We start from the raw sequence: 22,338 nt of genomic DNA, 5'->3' as shown, positions 1-22,338 counted from the left end.
CTGCTGAAACAACATAAATCAGCTATTGTGTTGCCAACTAAGATTTTCCATCTAGCATCTCACAAAATTCTAAAAAGCCTTGGAAATGGGAAATGGGCTGCCTTCAAGTCGATTCCGACTCATGGCGACCCTATGAATAGGGTTTTCATGGTAAGAGGTATTCAGAGGTGGTTTACCATTGCCTTCCTCTGAGGCTGAGAGTCAGTGACTGGCCCAAGGTCACCCTGTGAGCTTCATGGCTGTGTGGGGATTCGAACCCTGGTCTCCCAGGTCGTAGTCCAACACTCTCGCCTTAGTCATTGATTTTTCTAAACTCAAACTCCTAATCACAGTCATAGTCAGTTTGTTTTATTACTGCATTTTCTACAAACTGCTCAAAGCAGTTCACAGAAAACAATCTGTCTAAAGTGCATCAAAAGTAGACTAACCATAATACCTAATACAAATGATATCACTATAACATGATAGCACTGCCACACACTTTACTGATAGACAATGAACAATATCTGGTCCTTTCACTTCCTGGAGAGGTACTAAGCAGAAAACAAATATACCGAAAGGTTGATACCTGCATATGTTGTGCAGATGTTGTGTGAGTTCACCCCGGGTACTGTGCAGGCATGCACACACGCATGCACACACTTATATCTCAGCATCCTTTCCTTCCCTCCATCCAAATGGATCTAATTGCCTCCAATAGCCTTTTTGGTGAAGGCTTCAAATTAAAAAATACACAAAGCGAGGAAATACCACAAAATAGATCCTTTTATTAGAGGAGAATACATGAAGAATGAAGTGTTACAAGTTAGGGGAAAACATTCTACATTAGTTTTGTTCACTCTTAGGACTGATTATTATTGTTAACACAAACATGCATGAGAGTTAAATTCTCCCATCAAAGGCTTTGTACTGCAGCCCGTTTTGAGAAGGGGAGCCATTCTGGTTCACTGTTTTGCCTTTCCACCAACAACATGTGAACTCCAGAAATGTAAGCTGTACTTTCAATAATGCCTCACACAAGTGCCGGATTCAGAATCAGATGGATACAGCACCCTAAGCCTCGTTTTTATACATAATAAGGAAATTTCTAACCCTTGTGGCAGCAAGTATCAGCTGTGTGCAGTTCTTGACCTTCAGAAAGCAGAGGAGGGACTGAGGTGCAATTTTGTAAAGCTCCTTGCCCCTCTCTGTGATTAGTAGAAACAGAATCAATTATGCCAATAGGTAAATAATTTGCAAGAATTTTGTCAAATTATTGGCTTTCCTTGCAACAGAATCTGGATCCCCCACTTAATACACAAGCTGTACCCTCATCAGTGCTTCCATTTGTTCTTAAACCCCATGAAAATTTGGAGTGGTGAACATGCTCAACATTTCACCCAGCACATTTCCTGCCTTAATGTTGTTGTTCCCATCTCCTCCTGCAGAGAGTCATCCTATCATTTGATTTCCCCTTCTATGGGCATCACCTGCGGCAGGTCACCATAGCAACTGGAGGTGAGCTTCGCTGGATACCACATTGGGTATAAGGGATGATTTCCCCCCAAACGATATACAGAATACTCAGGGGTGGGGAGGAGAGGTTGCTTTAGCAAAGGTGGAAGAAGCGACATGGTTTAGCTAATGTCCTTTGTGACATCCCCATTCCTTTACCCTAAGTCAGGTGTGGAGAACCTTTGGCCTTCCAGTTGTTGCTGGACTACAGCTCCCATAATCTCTGACCATTGGCCATGCTGGCTGGGGCTGATGGGACTTGGGAGTCCATCAACAACTGGAGGCCACAGATTTCCCACACCCACCCTACGTCCTTGGACTATGGCCATTATGAATGGGGGTAGGAAGTGTTAAACCAATCTTTACTCACTCTATCTGATCCTATTGTTGCCTGCCCTTACAGCAAGACCAGGGTCTATGTTTCTCCTTTCTGAAATGTGGGAAAAGGGATGACTGAGAGAGGCACTGGAGTGAACCTGAAGGATGATAATTTATTCTCTTACGTGTCCTGTCATGGATTTTCCCTAGAACATTGATGGGGAACCTGTGTTCCTCCAGATGTTGCTGGACTACAATTCCATCATCCCTGGCCATTGACCATGCTGCCTGGGGCTGATGGGAGCTGAAGTCCAACAATGTCTGGAGGGCCACACAGGTTCCACGACCCCGTCCTAGAAGGAAAATAAGATGATAGTTACCATAAATTATTTTCACTTATATGGTCTCCCTCCTTCCAAGTAGGGTGCCCATGTTTCCTACTTGACTAAGGATAATCTTCTATTTGAAGAGCTGTCAGAGGACAGTGTTCTATTTGAAGGAATCCTCTATCTGAAGGACTGTCCAATCCAAGTCCAGTTTAAAACTAAATGACAATGAAGGGAAAGCGAGGGCATTGAGGTTGCCCATCAACAGTGAGCACCTGCACAGCAGGCTGAGCAGACATACAGGTCACCTGGTCACAGTCTTCCCCACTGTGATGAGATGCACTGTATTTCTATTAAAACTGTATGCAAACCCCCCACCCCCGATGGCCACCCTACTTCCAAGAAGCTCTGAACTGCGAGGCTGAGAAAGAAGGCTGGCAAGTGAAGGGCAGACAGCCAAACTACTAACTTCGGGGGGGGGGGAAGCCATAGCTCAGTGGTAGAGCATCTGCTCTACATGCAGAAGGTCCCAAGTTCAGTCCCTGGCATTCCCAGGTAGGGCTGGGAGAGACCCTTGCCTGAAGCCCTGGAGAGCCACTGCCAGTCATTGTTGAAAATACTGAGCCTTATGGCTTGATGGTTTCATAAGGTATAAGGCACCTTCCTGTGTTCACAAAAATGGGTGGATCCTACAGCAATCATGAGTCATGTCCTCAGTCACTTATTGAAATTTATTCTGAGAATCAGTTCTGCCTCTTCCCAGCAACTTTCTGGTTAGCGTCCCCTCCTGACCTCCATAGCCCTGCTCTCCCGCTTGTCTGTGGTGTTTGCTGGAACATCTGGTTCCTCCACTTTTCTAGTTGCAGTTTACCCCAGTCATCCAGCTGACAACAGTTGTACTCCCAGCCTAGCTCAAGATTGGGATGGCTTGTCCCCTCTTCTCTGAGATCCTACAATCTGTAGGTTTTGAGCACAGCAGCAACTCTTGAAACATTTATCTCGTAGCCAAGCGGTGTGATAGGCCTGGTGATTTTTTGTCTCCATGCTGCCCCATAAACAAGTCCCACCCCACCCCTGCTTCCTCCAGAACACTGACATTTTCTATTTGGTGGTTAGCAAACTGGGTTATATTTACTTATTATAATATATTTTTACCCTGGCCTTCCTCTGAGGAGCTCCACATGTATTAAATGTTCTTCTCCCCTCACTCTCCACAACAACCCTGTGAGGTAGGTTAGGCCGAGAGATGGCGACAGGCCCGAGGTCATCTAGTGAGCTTCATAAGTGACTGGGAATGTAAAGCTGGGTCTCCTTAATCCTACTCCAGCACCTTGCCACTGCAGCACACTGGCTCTCTGTACTAGGATGTGACACTGGGGTTCCTAGGAGGTCCCTGAGGGAGAAGGCAGGGGGGTTGTAGATGGTGATATAAGGAGACTATAACTTGGCTTGCTCTTTCCTTGTTGATCCCTTGCCAGGTTTCATCTTCATGGGGGATGTCATTCATCGGATGTTGACAGCCACACAGTATGTTGCCCCTCTGATGGCAAACTTCAACCCCAGTTACTCCAGTAATTCCACTGTCAAATACTTTGACAATGGTGAGTCCTCAGCTTCATACACATCTTGAACCTCTGCCACATGCAAACAAATCCTTGGGGGTGCTTCATAGCTCCCTCTTCATTTTACACTAGCATCGACACTGATTTTGCAAAACAAAATTTGAGCTCAGCACTTCTCTGCTTAGCTCCTTGTAGTTTCCTGTTGCTACTTTAACTGGAAAAAAAAAGCCTATACACGCTGGTTGTAAAATCTCTCTTTTGTTGGTACAGAATGTTTTCTATATTCTTGCTCAAGATCTAAAGGTTGTGGGTGGAGAACTGGATGGTGGTTGGCATCAGGCTAAACATTGCCCCTATAGTTGGTTTCCTTTAAGACAACAAGTCATTCATGGAGGTTTATGTGAGTTTGCAGTTGTATGCACTGTGTGTGATTTGCAGCCTAGTAGTTATAATGATAGCAGAGTATATGACGGGGCAAGGGTGGTCTTGGCTTCCATGAGTCCCAGCCAGCATGGCCACTGGTCAGGAATGATAGATCCAGCAACATCTGGAGGGCCACAGGTTTTCCCATCCTTTGTATGTGACTATGAACTGGTAATTAGCACCAAGGGTGGATGGATGAGTTAGGACTAACACGGCCATTGCATAGTGTGTGTATGCACACTTGCCTGTGATATGTTGTAGCAGTGTCTGGAGTTAATATTACCGGGATTACCATCTCTAGACTGGGCTAATGGTTTTCGTAGAGTCTTTTCAGTTCTGTGTTTCTCGTAAAAAAATTCTCTCTATATATAAAAGTTTTCTTGTTCCATATGAACAAGTTATTTTCTACAACAAACATAACATATTGTTGCGCGCCTCCCCCAATCTCCGAGCAGTGAGATTTCAGGGGTCCCTGCTCTGCTCCAGGGTTTGGTTTCCTTTGGGAAGAAGGTCAGAGGAAACTGTGGTGTCTTTTTGAAATATGGTTTATTTATTTACACACATTCCAACCTGAGCTTCAGAATGGAGGGGTTCAAGGCATCAGCAGTCCAATATCCAGGTTTCCCATCAATGTTACAGGAGGCACCCCAAACGCCATGGTGCAGAGAGCCAGTCTCTCTGCCTGCCTGCAGTTACCAGCCTTTCTCCAGAACACACCCAAACTACAAGCCTCTCCTGGGCTCCAGGAGGGGGGAGGAGGCTCTCCTGAAGAGTTTCAATTACAAAAAGGTCTTCCTGGCCCATTCACCGTTGCTGGGCAACCGATAGGCCCATTATCTTACCTGGCCACTCTATTTGATTAACAAAGGAGATTCATCTGGCTAGCAGAGCCAGCCCCCAGGCATAGGATTCCAAATCAGAGGCTGGAAAGAGGACCCACAGGAATCATTCATTCCAACCCCCATGCTCATAACAATATGTAGGTGCAAGTGGATGCAAAAGATGATGTCCCATTGAATGAAAGGTCTTCCAAATCTGACAAAGGGAAATCTATGGCTGGTTTTACAGTGATCACTTGCTTGATCATTTTGTGATGTTTACTCAATGGTAAATGGACAGCAGTCTGCACATGCTTAGAAGCACACTTCTCCAAGCAAAGGAAAAATAGTTCCTATCTCAGAAAAAATATCTGTGAATGTATTCTGCTCGTGTTTGGGGTCTTTTGAGGACCAGTAGTGGGTTTAGGAATAAATTTTCACCCAGGTCAGATTGGTCAGTGATCTGAGGTGCAGACATGCCTTCCCATGGAATGTATTGCTTGTCTCAGTTCCTTGAGACATCTGGAGTTTATTTGCTCTGCAAGCACCAAACTTTATGTGGTATACGTACCTGCTGTCTTTGTTTAGTGCACTGTATTACCTAGACCAGTGGTTCCCAACCTGGGGGCCGCGACCCCCAGGGGGGCCGCGAAGTAATCCAGAGGGGGCCATGAACAGTAAAGAAATGAATTATTTATTAATTTTTTAAAAAAGGCTTCACTCCTTCTACACTGTCTGCTTCCACTGGCGCTGCAGATGACACCTCCCCCTTGCTCCAAATGAGAGGGGAGGCCTTTTGCTGAAGCGCCAGAGCATCTTTCAGGCGCACCAAGGGCAGGCATCTGCCTATAAAATACATGGCAGACTCCAAAGGAGGCTGAGGGTGGAGCTACCAGGAAGAAGAGGGGATTACTATCACTGATTCCTGTCTCCTTGCACTGCCGCTACTGGCAACGCCCTTACTCAGAACGAGAGGAGAGGGCTTTTTGTGAAGCAAAAAGAAGCAAGCCTGCAAAGAAAGGCTGCTTTCCCCCTTCCTTCCTGGCAGCCAGCCTGCCTCCCTGGGGGGAGGGGGTCACAAAAAATTTTCAGCTTATAAAGGGGGTCCCATGCTCATAAAGGTTGGGAACCACTGACCTAGACTGATTAAGACAGCCTTCCCCAACCTTGTGTTCTCCATATGGTTGTTTATTTTGATTTATTTATTTGATATGCCGCCCTGGGCTCCTACTGGGAGAAAGAGCAGGATATAAATCTAATAAATAAATTTATTTAACAAAACTCATATACTACTTACTAGAACAAAAGACCTCTAAGCAGTTTACAAGACAGTCTAAATATTCATTTAAAATACTAATAAAAACAAACATTAAAAGTGAGGAAGGGAGTGAGGGATTTTACATCTATTCCTTTGTCATGGACAGATCACCGCCTATTGAGGTTTAGACTCACAATGTTTTCTCCCCTCTGCAAGGGTGGAGGACCAATTAAGATGGTCCGTCCCCGGAGACTAATGAATCCTGAGGGTTTTCAGAAGGCTCTAGGGAGTTTTCCGGCTGATAAAACTGACGCTCCTGTCGAAACCCTGGTCACTCTGTGGAATATGGAAATGACCCGGGCAGCTGACGTGATCGCCCCGGTGCGCCCTCTCCTTTGCAGAGCTCAATTGGCTCCTTGGTATACCCCAGAGCTAAGAGTGATGAAGCAAGAAAGGAGACGGCTTGAGTGCAAATGGAGACGAACTCCCGACGGCTGTAACCATGCACTTGTGAAGGTCTCTAACAAGCTCTATGTGAAGGCGGTGAGGGCAGCAAAGAAGCAGTACTTTGCTGCCTCCATTCAGTCATCTTCTAACCGCCAAGCGGAACTTTATAAAGTTGTTCGGGGACTTTTACACTCTGGTCCTCAGAACGCAATAATACCATCAACAGCCCGCAGTAATGAGTTTGCGAGACACTTCGAAGATAAGATCACGAACATCTGTCGGGATCTTGACTCCAACATTGTAGCAGTTGAACCTAATGAGGTGTCCGGAGCACAGTCCTGTCCTGTTTTATTGGATGAATTTCAGTTGGTACAGCTCGAGGATGTGGACAAGGTGCTTGGACAGGTGCGGGCGACCACTTCTGCTCTGGATCCTTGCCCCTCGTGGCTAATAAAAGCTAGCAGGAATGGAACAGCCGGCTGGGCCAAGGAGGTGATTAATGCCTCTTTACGAGAGGGAGTGGTACCACCCTGCCTGAAGCAGGCGGTGGTGAGACCGCTCCTAAAAAAACCCTCCTTGGACCCTGATAACCTTGACAACTATAGACCGGTAGCAAATGTTCCATTCCTGGGCAAGGTCCTAGAGCGTGTGGTCGCTCGCCAGCTCCAGGCTCTCTTGGATGAAACTGATTATCTGGATCCATTTCAATCGGGCTTTCGGCCGGGGTTTGGTACAGAAACAGCCTTGGTCGCCCTGTATGATGACCTCTGTCGGGAGAAAGACAGAGGGAGTGTAACTCTGTTGGTTCTCCTTGATCTCTCAGCGGCTTTTGATACCATCGACCATGGTATCCTTCTGGGGCGACTTGCGGACTTAGGAGTTGGAGGCACTGCTTGGCAGTGGCTGTGCTCCTACCTCGAGAATCGTCTCCAGAAGGTGGTGCTTGGGGAGCATTACTCGAGTCCCTGGGTACTCCAATATGGGGTCCCGCAGGGTTCAGTTCTGTCCCCCATGCTCTTTAATATCTATATGAAGCCGCTGGGTGAGGTCATTAGGAGATTCGGAGTGCGTTTCCAGCAATATGCTGATGATACGCAACTCTACTTCTCCTTTTCATCTTCTTCAGGTGAGGCTGTTAATGTACTAAACCGCTGCCTGGCCGCGATAATGGACTGGATGAGAGCTAATAAACTGAGACTCAATCCTGACAAGACTGAGATGCTGTTAGTGGGGGGGGCTCTCTGCCCAGATGGTTGATGTCCGACCTACCCTAGATGGGGTTACACTCCCCCTAAATGAGCAGGTCCGTAGTTTGGGGGTCTTATTAGATCCGCTCCTGTCACTGGAGGCTCAGGTAGCCTCGGTGGCACGGAATGCGTTCTACCAGCTTCGGCTGGTAGCCCAACTACGACCCTATCTGGACAGGGAGAACCTCGCCACAGTTATCCATGCTCTGGTAACCTCTAGATTGGACTACTGTAATGCACTCTACGTTGGGTTACCTTTGAAGACGGTTCGGAAACTTCAGCTGGTGCAGAATGCTGCGGCCAGAGTTCTTACTTGGACTAAAAAATCTGACCATATAACACCTGTCCTGGCCCAACTGCACTGGCTACCAATATGTTTCCGGGCCAGATTCAAAGTGTTGGTTCTTACCTATAAAGCCCTTAATGGCATCGGACCGCAATACCTGGTGGAACGCCTCTCCCGCTATGTACCTACCCGTTTGCTACGCTCGACGTCGAAGGCCCTTCTCCGGGTTCCAACTCATAGGGAGGCCCGGAGAGCAATAACTAGATCTAGGGCCTTCTCAGTGGTGGCCCCCGAGATACGCCTGGCGCCTTCTTTGTTATCTTTTCGGTGCCAGGTAAAGACCTACCTCTTTGCCCAGGTATTTTAATCTTAATTTTAATTTTAATTGTAATCTTATTTTAAACTTTGTCTTCACCTTGCTTTTAAAATGTTTTTATAGTTGTATTATACCCTCATTCACCTGTATTTTAATGTGGTTTTATTCTGTTGTACACCGCCCTGAGAGCTTGTCGCTAAAGGGCGGTCTAAAAGTACAATAAATATAATAAAATAAATAAAACAAAGTTACATAAGAAATAGATATAAAAAATCAGTAATCTTAAAACATTAATACCTACTAAAATCACACTGAAAACTATAGAGTGAAGGCACCTGCCTAATATCAATTGACAGGGAGTTCCAAAGTGTAGGTGCTGCTGCACTAAAAAAACTGATTACTTACAAGTGCAAAACGACCATTATGTGGCACTTGGAAAAACTGTCAGTTCTGCAGATCTAAGCAGTTGAGGGGGCTCATCTGGGGCGAGGCAATTCAAGTAAATGGTTCCAAGCTGTTGTTGGACTACGACCCCCATCAGCCCCAGCCAGCATGGCCATTGGTCTGGGATGATGGGAACTGTAGTTCAACAACATGTGCAAGGCACTTAGTTGGGGGAAGTCTGGGTTAGGCTGATTGGTAGGCAAGTGGGTGGCTCTTCTTTGTGTTGAGGCTGAGGGCTAGACTAGATGGCTTTGGGATTCCTTTCTTGAGGCTGTGAATGATGACAGAAGATTCAGGTTCCTGGTCCCCATGCCAGCTGTTGGGGTGCCCCTTCTCCTGCTCTTCTTTCTCCTCAGGGACAGTCTTTGTGGTTCAGTGGGACCAAGTGTATCTGGAAGGGAAAGAAGACAGAGGCTATTTCATCTTCCAGGCAGCTTTGCACAGCGATGGCAGAATTGTCTTTGGCTACAAAGAGGTGAGTGGACCAAGTGTGGTTGCCAATTAGCTTCTGGGCTCAATTCAAAGTGCTGGTTTTGTCCTATAAAGCCTCATGTGGCACAGGACCCCAGTACCGTAGGGAGCACTTCCTCCTGTATGAATCTACCTGGACCCTGCATCCGTCATCTGAGGCCCTTCTTCATGTGCCCTCTCCGAGGGAGGTGAGAAGGATGGCAATACACAAGTATGGGCCTTTTCAGTGGTGGCTCCTTGATTGTGGAATGCTCTCCCAAAAGAGATGCACTTGGCACCATTGTTACCAACTTTTGGGTACCAAGCAAAGATGTTTCTGTGGACTCAGACAATTGGCTCTTAATTGGGGTCATATGGTATCATGGAGCCCAAGCTTGTATTGTTGTTCATCTTTTAGTAGGGTTGGGTAGGATATGTCCTTTTTATGTTATTGTACACTTTTAGTCAATGTTCTTTTATTAAATTTTGTATTATCTATGCTTTTATAATAGTGCTCAACATATTACCCAGCATGCCTCCTGCCTTAATGCCACTTTGAGACCTTTTGTGTAGAAAGCGACAAATAAATACAATAAAAATAAATAATGATAACAATGTTTGTGTTGTATAGGACTATAGGGCAGGATGAGTCTCCAGTTCCTTGGTGTTTCCTCTCCCAAGAATTTCATCACAAAGTCGTAGCCATTTAGGAGGAGGGATGCTCCAAAAGTGGGTGGGAAATGGAAAACTGATGGGATTTTCTAAGCCGTCTCCCCTTTCCTGGCTCCAGATCCCCATGTCAGTCCTGGAGATTAGCGCTACACAACACCCTGTCAAAGCTGGCCTCTCGGATGCTTTCATGATCCTTAACTCCTCTCCTGGTGTGCCTGGTGAGTCTGGGCTGATTGGAAGAGGAGGAGGGCGGGAGTGGATCCCTAGGCAGGCAAACTACCTGTTGGAGAACTCCAGGTTCAGAGGCAGGATGAGTACCAGTTGCTGGAAAGGAACAGCAGGACAGGGCTATTGCCCTCATGTCCTGTTTGTGGGCTTCCCAGAGGCATCTGTTTGGCCAATGTGGGAAACAGAATGGTGGACTAGCTAGGCCTTTGGTCTGATTCAGCAGGGCTCTCCTCATTTTATGATGGGTGTGTCAGTCTTTCTCTTGGACAGATAGTGCCAGGGCAGAATGAAATCAATTTATGATTGCCTACAACCCAAAGTCTTCAATCATATTGTCCTCCTGATGCAGTAAGCATAGGCAAAGATTTGTTCCAAACAAGTGTGTCTGTTGGGAAGAATCTTTCATTGTTCAGGGACCTCTTGCCATAAGGCAATTGACTTAGGGGCTGAAAAGGCTTCCTTTAGCCCCTTAGAATGCCAGAGGTTGGCCTATTGGTGACTTTTTGCACCTCAATATTTAACTGTGCAAGAGTCTGAGGGAGCATGATATGGCTGCACCCCACAAAACTGAGTGCAGAGCCCTGTTCAACTTTAACATCCTGTCTAATCTGTTTTAGAATCTCACCGTCGGACCATCTATGAATACCACCGAGTGGAACTGGACACCAGCAAGATCACAAGTGCATCAGCCGTGGAGTTCATGCCCTTGCCCAGTGAGTCACTGCGCAAAAGTGCATTACGATGCATCCCATAAGTGCAAGGAATGTCAAGCACTGTTGTCATGAGTTTCCCATAGTTGAGGGTGGGGGATTTGTTTGAGCCTTTCCAGGTGTAATGACAGTACAAAGATGTATCTAGGAGGCAGTTTAAAAGGCAACGGAAGGGAGGGGAGCCATTCACACTCTTTATTTCTGACTAACAGCATCTCTCCTCAGTGCATTTGCTGTCCCCTTATCCTCCTTACTCACTTGAAGCTGTAGCTGTATAAGGCAGAAAGCCTTAAATTCCAGAGAAACATGGAATCATGTATAGATTCTCCTCGCTGCTGAAGTCTCAGGGCCTAACTACACATTACACTGATTGCCTGGCTTGCAGCCACGTTAAACGATTTTAAAAATCTACTATCAGTCAAAAGCGGCCATGCTGAGCTAGGTGGCTACAGGAAGGGAAGAAGGTGCCTTATATTGAGTCACAACACTACACGGACTGGAAGCAGCTCTCCAGGGTTTCAGACAAGAAGAAACCTCCCCAGCTGTACATGGCGATGGCTGGAATTGAACCTGAGTTCTTTTACACGCAAAGCATGTGCTCTGCCACTCAGGTATGGCTATTCCCTGATCTGACTTAGCATATGGCAGCTCTAGACGTTGACCACTAGAATGCTACAGATGGCAAGTGGGAAGGGGGGCTGACTGGCTGCAAACTGGATTTTTGACCCAGAGGCTTCTGGTTACCTGTCATTGATTTGCAATTATAAAGCCAGTGCGGTGTAGTGATTAGTGTCAGACTGGGAGCTGGGAGACCAAGGTTCAAATCCCTGCTCGGCATGAAGCTTACTGCGTGACTTTGGGCCAGTCACTGCCTCGCAGACTAATCTACCTCACAGGGTTATTGTGCAGATAAAATTGAGAGGTGGACAACCATGTTTGTATGTCACCTTTAGCTCCTTGGAGGAAAGGTGGGATATAAATGGAATAATAAAGAAAATAAATAAATAAAAACTGGAAGCCAGCTATGATACAAGATCCTAGTGATTAAAGTAAAAACAGAATCAATTCTGTATTCACACAACAGCCTATTGTTGTCTGCAGATATTTCCCTAACATGTCAATGGCTTTTCATGGACTTGGTTATTGTGACCCCATTTGTAATCAAGATGGGAAAGAAATGCCCCATGAATAATTAAGTCCACCAACTCCCCCCCCCAGCACATTCTGTACCTTCCACTTGAGATGCATCACAAAAGGAGTCGGTTGAATAGATGGCATTTAGCACGAGGACAATACCAGTAAAAACAAAAAGTCCTGCTTGCGTCCATAAATACCCAGCAGAGAATAAACCTGTCCAGAAGATACCAAAGTTGTGCATCTAAGCCATATCGTTGGGTGTTTTATGACAACCCAAACAGCGGGCTCAGTCCTCTGCAAGACGGGCTGTAAATAAGTGTTCTGAAATGGTTTAAAAGGGGGAGAAGAAAATAATCCTATATTGTTGTTTTTTTAAAAAAATATTCAGGTAAGTTTGGGAACCACTGATATAAGCCATTGGTAAGGAATCTGTGGCTCTCTATATTATTATTATTATTTACATTTATCAGTTGCTTTATACAATACAAAGTCTCAAAGCAGCTTGACAAGATAGGATGAACAAATAAAAGCAATTTAAAACCAGAAAAAATTAAAACAATGAACAATACAAATACATAAAATGTTCATCCAGCAACATAATAAAGACAAGGCCTACCCACCCTAGTACAGTATTCATTGCTGGACTTCAGTTCCCACCAGCATTGCCAATAGTCAGGCATGATGGGAGTTACATTCCAGCAACATCTGGAGGACCACAGTTTCCCCAGTCCTGATATAAATAAATTGACTGCCTGTCTGATTGGTTCAGAGACCAAACAGCAATAATACGTATTTCAGGGAAGGGGAATCAAACATCTCATTTAAGTCCAGTGAAGCATCTTAAACCATAACAGTATATAAATCCTCAATCTACCAGCTTAACCAAAGTTCCTAAAAGTTGATCCAAACAGAAAGACCTTGCTTTACACTGGCCATGTGTCCTACTTTGCAGAGGACAGTTCTCTGTTTGAATGGCTGACAGAGAATAGTCCTCTGTTTGAAGGCATCCTCTGTTTGAAGGGCTGTCCAGTTTAACATTTTAAACATCATAAGTAGGGAGAGCAGGGGCCTGGAAGTTGCAGACTGGGCAGGCAAACAGGTCACCTGGTCTTCTTCACTATGATGAGATATATTTCTATTTAAATTATAGTAACTGCCTAAATTTATGTCTAAATTTGTATGCAATGTATGTCTAAATTTGCATCTAGATCTATAAATTAGCATATGCAACATTTATCATTATTTGTCCTCACCTTTTGTGATGCATTTTTTTTTCTATTTTGGCAATGCATAAGTGACCTGTGCTACTACTAGGAAGCTTTAAAAGCATTCCTAAGGGAATGGCTGACAGCAAAAAAAGTGTCACATTGACAAACTCTTGAGTTGTAGTGGCAGGGATTTCCACAGACCCATAAATATTAAAAATTAGAAAAGCACAAATACCTAAACTTGTAGTTATGAAAAATGGGACTGAGGACACCATTCAGTCTCCCAGGCTCCCAGTCTGACAGTCTAACCACTACACCACACTGGCTCATGTCATTAGCATACTGGCTCAAACTAGCAGAGTTAGAGAGAATGGCATATGTTAGCAGTATATGGGGCAATAAGGTTGATAGATGGAGGAGGTAGAAAGTGACAAAATACTAGGTTCAGATGGACATTGGAAGGTGGCACACAAATCCCTGTATCTTGTGAGAGGACAAATAGTGGGAGGGAGCCCCCTGCGAGTTTTCTGTTGAAACTGGAAGCCACCTGCAGCTGCTTTTTATTTATTTATTTATTTATTTGAAGAAGAAGAAGAAAAGTTGTGACAGTGGTGCCACTAGGTAATTTTTTGATTCTGGACTAAACGGTCTTACAGGGGCCCTTCACTTTAGATGGTAATGCGTATTACTTCAAAAAGTAATTGCTGCATTTGAAGGCCCTCCTGCTTATTATGCAAAGTGGGGCCCTGGACTTGTGCCCCAAAGGCCTGCCCTGACTAGGGTTGCCAGGTGTCTGGTTTTTGCCAGGAGACTCTGGATTTTGGGGGTCCTCTCCAGGTCTCTGGGCGAGTCACCTTAATCTCCTTAATTAAAGACTCTCAGCTTTAATTTTAAAAAGTTTCAAGGTCATTTGGTTCACAAGATATACGTCATAAATGTATACAAGATATACAAGATAAACTTCAGCCACCCCCCCACAACTTCTGTTAAATCAGCTCGTAGCAGGCTGTTCTAACCCCGCCCTTTCAGGTTTGTAGCCAATAAGTGAAGTCAGGGTTGTGATTTGTTGACCTCCAGGCAGTGCCTAGACCCCATTGCAACGCAAGAAAATGGTTGTTTTTTCCTGCTTCTCTGAAACTCTCATCAATTTATTTATTTATTATTTGATTTATATCCTGCCCTTCCTCCCAGCAGGAGCCCAGGGCGGCAAATTAAGTAAGTATATAGCTTTCAGTTTTTTTTCTGATGTGCATTAATTAGTGAATTGAAAAGAACAATTTTAAAATATACTTTTTTAAACAGGGGAAGGGTTGTAGCTCAGTGGTAGGGCATATGCTGTACATGCAAAGGTCCAAAATTCAATTTCAGGAAAAGACTATTGCCTGGAATCCTGGAGAGCCAATGCTAGTCCATATCATCAGTACTGATCTAGATGATACAAAATGGCCTGAGTCAGTGTAAGGCAAATGCCTTTGTTCCTAAAAGTGGAAAGAGACCCAAGGACCACAGTGACTCCAAAATATATTTATGTATTTTATTTACAACATTTATATACCACTTTGTTGTAAAAGATCTCAAAGCGGTTTACAGAAGCAATTCAAACAATAAAACGATTGGCAAAAACATAAATACAGGCATTTAAAAACATTCAAAATAATAACACCATCAATGAGTTAAAAAAAATAACCTCTTCTACATGCCTGGATAGGCTTGCCTAAAAAATGCTTTTAGCAGGTGTGGAAGAATACAATGAAGGCATATGCCTAATGTCAATAGACAGGGAGTTCCAAAGAGTAGGTGCTGCCACACTAAAGGACTGATTTCTTACAAGAGCAGAACAAGTACGTTGTGGAACCTGTAACATGGAAAGCACACCCTGAACTTGGCCTGGCAGCAAATCAGCAACCAGTGCAGATTTCAGAACAGAGGTATTATGTGCTGATAGGGTCTCACTCATGTCAGCAATCGTGCTGCAGCATTCTGCATGAACTGTAGCCCCCGGGTCAGGTTGTGCAGCATGGGGATTTCTGTGGCCTTGGCTGGCTGGCTGCCAGGTTTTTTTAGTTTGGGATTTTGGTTAGGAATCCTGACTTGTTGTGGGATGCTGAGTGTTCTGCCTTACTCGTAGGAATCTTCTTGTGGTTGGTATGGTATTGCATTTAAGAAATCATCACTGTCTTTTGTTTTCCTTTTCTATTTGCATTTCATTTATGTTTAACTTCACTCCCTTACATCCATAGAAGCAACAACAGTGGTTCCATGCGCTCAGCTCAACCCCCTTAAATATACTGATGATGCACCTTGTTGGTTGTATGACAGTTTGTTTCTTGCCCAATAGTGGTATAAGAGAATTCACATATTTGAAAGTGTGGCTGCAGTTGTTCCTCTCAAGCTGCTGCCTGTGAAGGTGGACCAAACCATGTGTGTTTCCTCTCTGTCAATTATTACTCACTGGAATTGGGTTGGCTGTCAAAGTGAATTTATAGCAGCCCACAAGGTAGACAGAAAAGGGTAGAGAATCTTCTTACTCTTACTCTTTTCTCAGACCTCTTTCTGAAGTGAAGGGTCAAATCTGTAAAGAAGTTTGGAGCAGCCACATTAAAAGATAAGGGCAGGGCATTCCAGGCAGGGGGTTGCCAACCCTGCTTGGATATGGATATCTTTGCAAAGGATCCCTACTCAAGCTTTACCAACAGCGCAATCCAAATTATATCTACTCAGAAGTAAGTCCTTTTGAGTTCTGTGGGGCTTAGTCCCTTAGTACGTGTGTTTAGAAGTGCAGCCTTCAGGGGCATCCATCTTTACTCCTGAGTGCTCCCATCTAACATCTCCACAACACTAGGCTCCTTTCTTCCTACAATGGCCTTCTGGGAACTGAGAATAAAAAAGGGGGAAACCCCAAGATGGTAGAAAATGTGGTGTTTTATTTTTTAAAAAAAGCCCGACGTGTTTGGGCCACTATATTGTCTGGCCTTCGTCAGGGGATGGACTGGTCTGCAATATTCTTTTCTAGCAAGATTGCTTGAAATGATAGACGACCACTTTGTTTCTTTGTGGTTGTCTGTCATGTCAAGCAATCTTTCTAGAAGAGAATATTGCAGACCAGTCCATCCCCTGACAAAGGCCAGACAATATAGTGGCCCAAACACATTGGGCTTTTTTTTTAAATAAACACCATGTTTTCCAGCATCTTGGTGTTTCCCCCTTTTTTATTCTTGGATTTTTGGATGCTTACCACTTTCTGCTTCTGGTGACTGGCCGGGCCTGAAGGCACTTAAACCCTTCTTGCCAGAAGCAAGTAGGCTAGGTTAAATGTACCCTACCCAGCAGGGCTGTGGAGTCGATATGCCAAACCTTTGACTCTGACTCCTCTATTTTTCTACTGTCCAACTTCGACTCCTTCATAAATGGCAAATGTATATTAACTAGTAATAACAAATTTACTGTAGTAAAATGGGAGCACAAGGCATTTCATCACCACCACGTGAATCATCAGGCTAGACTGATAGAACATAAAATACATTTATTTAATTAAAATTTCTGAACAAGAAAACTTTCCTAGATTCCTATGAAAGTTTTTATTTTGAAGTCAGAGTCGGTACATTTCTACCGACTCCTACTCCACCCAAAATTGCTTCCGACTCCACGACTCAGACTCAGACTCCACAGCCCTGCTACCCAGGCTCCATCCTTTAGTTAAGATTTCTGTCTTAAATTCCAATCAGAGAAATATTTTTGTTTGAACTGTATGCGCTAAGGAACTGTGGTTGATGTTTATTTACTGTATCACGCTTAATGACATCACTCGGGCCCACTGCGGTGACTCACTAGGGTCTGCCCCTAAAATCTCAGGGTTTGGGATGCTTCTGACCTGGCAGCTCCTGATAGCACCACTAAGCAGTTAATGCATCTCCTCCACATACCTAAAAGCTGAGATGGATTGGGCAGTTATGTTGATACACTTGAAGGAAAATCTAGGATTCAAGCATGAGAAAGTGGTGATTGATGGATAGTATGAAATCAGCATGAAACTATTTTCTTCAGTGATATACTGAATGCTTCTTCCTGAGGGGAAAGCCATGCTAAGATTGCTGCCAAACACAATGGAAGCAGATTGAGATGCATTTTCCCTTTATTGTTGTTGTTATTGTTATGAATTCAATTACAAGTACTTCCAGCTTTTTGCAATTGAAAGATCATGCTGTACCAGTTCATTCCAAGAAAAGAGAAGAAAAAGGATTTCCTTTTAAGATAGAAAACATTGCAGCCTTCCTAATTTCTCTGGAATTCTGGGATATATCCCAGGCCAAGGCCTTGGGCGTGGGGTCAGATTTAGAAAAAAGAAATATTTCAAAATAACACACTTTCTCAGCTCTCAAAGAAAAAGTTTCCAGCGTAGCGGGTGGCCACTTATGCAGCACCAAAAGAAAGAAGAAATGCATAAAAAAAAAAACCCACCAAAAAAGAGAACAACAAAGACACAGATCTGTATAAAATTTGCATATGCTGATGCATATGTATAGATACACTTTTAGAAATAATGATCCATTTCTACTGATTGCATGCAACAGATTAATTTTTTCTTACTTTTTTTTCACAATAAAGGGAAATCTGGATTACATGTTAAAAAGTTATAAGGGCTCAGTCCATCTCTCTGGCCAGCAGTAGCCCGATGGAGCCGCTGTCACATCCACTGCGCCGCTGTTTGTGCCAGCCAGGGTGGAAGATGTAAAGGGGGGGGGCAAAGGGAAAAAACGCTTTGCTGCAGCAGCTTCCAGGCTGATACAGGGAAGAGGCCTGGATTGGGCCCATTGCTGTCCCATATTAGACCAGTTCTAGCCCTGCATCAGGGGTTTGGATTGCTCTGCCCGTTGGGATTTTTTTTATGATGATGAAGTGGATGCTGTGAAGCATGTCTGAGGAAACACACTTACTGTTCTGCTGGTTCCAATGCATCTCCACCTCTCTCTTCTGAAAATAGGGGCACACGGCACTAAACAAACCCCACCCCTTTTTACTGTAAAACCCGGTAAAACCTGATCAACTTGAGTGTGTTTTTTTTAAAAAAAATTCAGCTTCAAAGAGATTTCACAACTGATTGACAGATCAGCCTGTTCTCCCTCCAGGTGTGGCTAATGGAAACACTTAGCTATAGGCTACTAATGTGTTCACAGACTGACTGTCATCTGGAAGCTCCCTAGACATGGCCACCCTATTTCAGCAACAGAATATAGACAGACAATGCATGTTCAAGACTAACCCTGTGTGTATACACCATACATTTAAAGCAAATTCCTCCACCCCCAAGAATCCTGAGAATCTGGTCTCCTTCTGGGAGGAGGGTCTGGGTATAAATTTAATTAATTAGTTAGTTAATAATAATAATAATAATAATAATAATAATAATAATAATAATAATATTGCTAAGTGTTGGGAATTGTAGCTCTGTGAGGGGTAAACTACAGTTCCCGAGATTCCTTGGGGGAGAAACTTGCTTTAAATGTATGGTGTGTACACAGCCACAGTCTGCTGTGATATGTTTGTAAAACAGCAGATGCCCCTGCTTTCCCTTCTTATGGGAGCATGCTTGGGATTTAAGTTAGACTTGTCAGGGCTGACCCTCAGGACTAATGTTCAATACTGTGGGTCAGTCCTCCTAGAACATACAAAGTGAGAGAGAACCTCAGCCTGAACCTGCTCCTCTCAGACATATGTGACAAACATTTTCTAAAACAGAAAGCACATCTACCAGGCTGGCTTTGGCCTCAGCACCTTTTAGAAAGCATGGATTGGAGCATTCTTTCCTTTATTCTTTCCCTTGCAGCTTGCCTCCAGCACCAGAGCTGTGAAGTTTGCACGACATCTGACCTAACCTTCAACTGCAGTTGGTGTCATGTCCTGCAGAGGTAATGCACATAAATGTGGGAGGGGATGCCTGTCCACACCTTAAGAGCCAAGTTCGCTTTCTTTGGCCTTGTCTTGCCCTGAGAGTTTCACCTAGCACAGCTATTTATGCTGTATTTATGGTGCAGTTAGGTAATTTTAGACTGGACTTAATGGTCTCGGTCGGAGGGGGTGGAATCTCCCTGTTTAGATGGTAATGTCACTACTTCAAAGTGCGGCAAGGCAGCCCTGCTGCACTTGGGGATCCTTGTGCTCCTTCTGCTGAGTGGGTGGCTTAGACTTCTGCCCCAAAGACCAGCTCTGCCACATTTATGTATGTAGATCTATGACAGAATGCGGCAAACACTTTTGGGGCCAGTTCTGATGCAGCTTTTTTCTATGCCAGATTTAGGAAAGTATGCATGTAATTTCTAGCAACTTCATGGCAAGTAGCTGAGTAGAATGCCCTGTTCATAGAGCAAAAAGCAGGTAGTAAAACGCTATGAGAAATGGGAATCGATTTACTCCTGCTCCCACTGCCCAAAGCCACTGCTGTAATCAGATGCATGAAAGGATAGCTTGACTGGGAGGAAAGACAGCTATACTTTATTTAATAATTATTATTGGCTTTTGCTTTATTTTGATTCCTCATGAGATATCCACTCACAAACTGCTGTGCTGTTCTTTGGAGAGTTCCAGATGCATGCTCAGATGGTATAGCATCATGCTACCCTGGGTTTGTAGCTCATTCCTCATCACTGACTTCAGGAAAATCTGCAGTTGCACGATTTGCATACAGTGACTAAGCCGAAGGAGCCACTATATTTGATATGCGACCAACCAGCTGTCAAAGATGTATGGCTTGTCTTCACATTCCTTTATATCCAAGAAGTCTGGCAATATAATCAGCCATATTTCCCATCTTTTGATTTTTAGGACATTTTCACATGCAGGTGTTTTGGGGTAGGGGCGGTGGGGAGGGAAGGAAATAGCAACAAGCTAGAACCTTTATGTATTTCATTTACAGTTACTTCCAAAGTACTGAAATCCAAAACCAGTCAATGCAGCAGAGATACAAATGTATGGAGAGATGGATATAGCTTGCCAAGCTTTCTGTCTCTTCTAAAGAATCAGGTTACGCTCTTTTCCAACACAGGCAGAAAATCTCAGACCAGTTAGAAGGAATATTTTCGATTCTTCCGGCCCAGCTGTGTTGGCATGGAACCCCCCAGTTCCTCAGGGGAAGCCGTTTTGGTCTCCCTGCTTGTTACATTTACTTGTTCAATTATTTGGTGCACTACACCTATCTGGGGATTCTGATTATGAAATAATACCCTTAAAAATAACCTAGCCCTCCCACATAGAATTGAGGCCAGATGCTCAGGCTGCTTGCTTTCTACAGCAAGCATTTTGAAGGGAATGCACCCTTTTCAGAGAACATGGACACTACAAATTGCTTTAGCAGTCTTTGCTTCACACCAAAGAAGCCTGGGTATTGCAATTAAGGGGAGAGGACTAGGCAGTGCTTCTTCAGGAAGCTGTATTTGTGGGGTTACTTGAAAAAACCTTGACAGTTAAACCATAGGAACCTACGCCGAGTCAGACCATTGGCCCATCTAGTTCAGTACTGTCTCTACACTGACTGGCAATGGCTCTCCAGGATTTCAAACTGGGCTCTCTCCCAGCCCCATTTGGAGATGCCGAGAATTGAACCTGGGACCTTGTGCATGCAAAGCAGATACTCTACTACTGGGCTATTGTGCATCTAGCTTGAAAAGGTTTTAATTTACAAGTTTCTAGCTCTGGTGAAGTGGCTAAGGTTCCATAAGTGCATTTCTGCATGAGGGATTCTTACATATCTTGGTCATAGCTCTTCAGAGTACCTGATTTATTCCCAAACTAAGCAGCTCATATTCAAATCCTATAGAGGTCCCTGCCTAAATGATGTTAGGAATCACAGGTTGTGCAATTCCTCATAGGGAACAGAATGCTGTTGTGTATATTCTTTTTGTGTCGTATATAGTTTAGCAATGCACATGCAGAAAAGCAAAAACTATATAAGAGAATTCCAGTGCACACACAAACACGCACACTTATTATTATTATTCCTTGGGTCCCTTGGGGATGTCAGTGAAAATGTCATCAAAGAGGTTATTTTTGTAGTTAGATACTTTGTCACATGCTTCTTCTCTCTGTAGGTGTTCCAGTGGATTTGACCGATACCGTGAAGAGTGGTTGGAATATGGCTGTGGCCAAGAGGTAAAGTTATTAGTAAAGCAGTTAAAAGGATAAAATAAATATTCAACCCTAGCTCAGTGTTCAACCACTGTCTCCCTCCTCATGTTTCAAACTATTGTTATGAAAGAGCAGCTCACCCCAGTTTCCCAATGGGTAGAAAGTTCCAGCAGTGGTCTCTTCACAACAGGGGTAGAGAACCTGAGGGCTGCATTCCATTCTCGGTAACCTCAGTGGAGGCTGCTCTGATAGGGGGCATAGGGCACTGCCCCACCAACCTCATCCTGTCCTCAGCCAGCCCCCACTTGCCTGCCTGCCTTTCTTACAACTAGTCAGGTAGTGGCCCTGCCTGTCATTGATTCTGGCCCCATCTGTTGTTGATCTCCCTGCCTTCCGTCCTACCAGTCCCAATGAACACCAGCCTCTGCTGGATAGCCTTAATTTAAGGGCTCATTCACACAGGAGCTAAACTTCGCAGTAAAGATGCAGCTTTTGCCATCACGATAGATTTGCAAGGTTCACACTTCCTGCCTTCAAATCTGCTGTTTTCCTTTCACACAAGTAGGCGTTCCTCTGGAAGGGTTTAGTATTGTTGTTTCCTTGTGGCCCTGCCCCTAATTTTACGTGCTTACTCCCTCTGGAGTACCGATATTGCTAATGGAGAAGGGGAGGTTTTTTTGTCAGTTTCATTGTTTCTTGTCAATTGCATGCCCCTCCCGGGTTCAGCCTGGGGGTGCAATTGAGACAAAACTATATGAAACTGAATAGAGGGGGGAGTGAGTGAAAGGCAGCTTTTGCGGGCAACAGAAAGAGAGGGAGCTGGCAATGGGGCATAACAGAGCCTGCCCACTAAAAAAAATCGAGGCAAAGCGCCTA

The 22,338-nt window shown here is 44.4% G+C and overlaps 1 protein-coding gene across 2 annotated transcripts in view; it reads left to right on the top strand.

Moving 5' to 3' along the window:
• The window catches only part of PLXDC1 (plexin domain containing 1), a 69,392-nt gene that overhangs the window by 30,688 nt on the left and 16,366 nt on the right, over positions 1 to 22,338 (top strand). The window contains exons 4-11 of one of the 2 annotated variants that reach the window (XM_061589905.1): positions 1,428 to 1,497; positions 3,617 to 3,739; positions 9,296 to 9,414; positions 10,180 to 10,279; positions 10,907 to 11,002; positions 14,536 to 14,559; positions 19,169 to 19,250; positions 21,426 to 21,486. In XM_061589905.1, the coding sequence (XP_061445889.1) occupies positions 1,428 to 1,497; positions 3,617 to 3,739; positions 9,296 to 9,414; positions 10,180 to 10,279; positions 10,907 to 11,002; positions 14,536 to 14,559; positions 19,169 to 19,250; positions 21,426 to 21,486 (675 nt within the window). The remainder of the gene's footprint in view (positions 1 to 1,427; positions 1,498 to 3,616; positions 3,740 to 9,295; positions 9,415 to 10,179; positions 10,280 to 10,906; positions 11,003 to 14,535; positions 14,560 to 19,168; positions 19,251 to 21,425; positions 21,487 to 22,338) is intronic. The other variant, XM_061589906.1, reaches the window with a different exon arrangement.

Source organism: Rhineura floridana, chromosome 11 (genome assembly GCF_030035675.1).
Source record: "Rhineura floridana isolate rRhiFlo1 chromosome 11, rRhiFlo1.hap2, whole genome shotgun sequence".
Classification (NCBI taxonomy): domain Eukaryota; kingdom Metazoa; phylum Chordata; class Lepidosauria; order Squamata; family Rhineuridae; genus Rhineura; species Rhineura floridana.
This window is presented reverse-complemented; position numbering and strand designations above follow the sequence as displayed.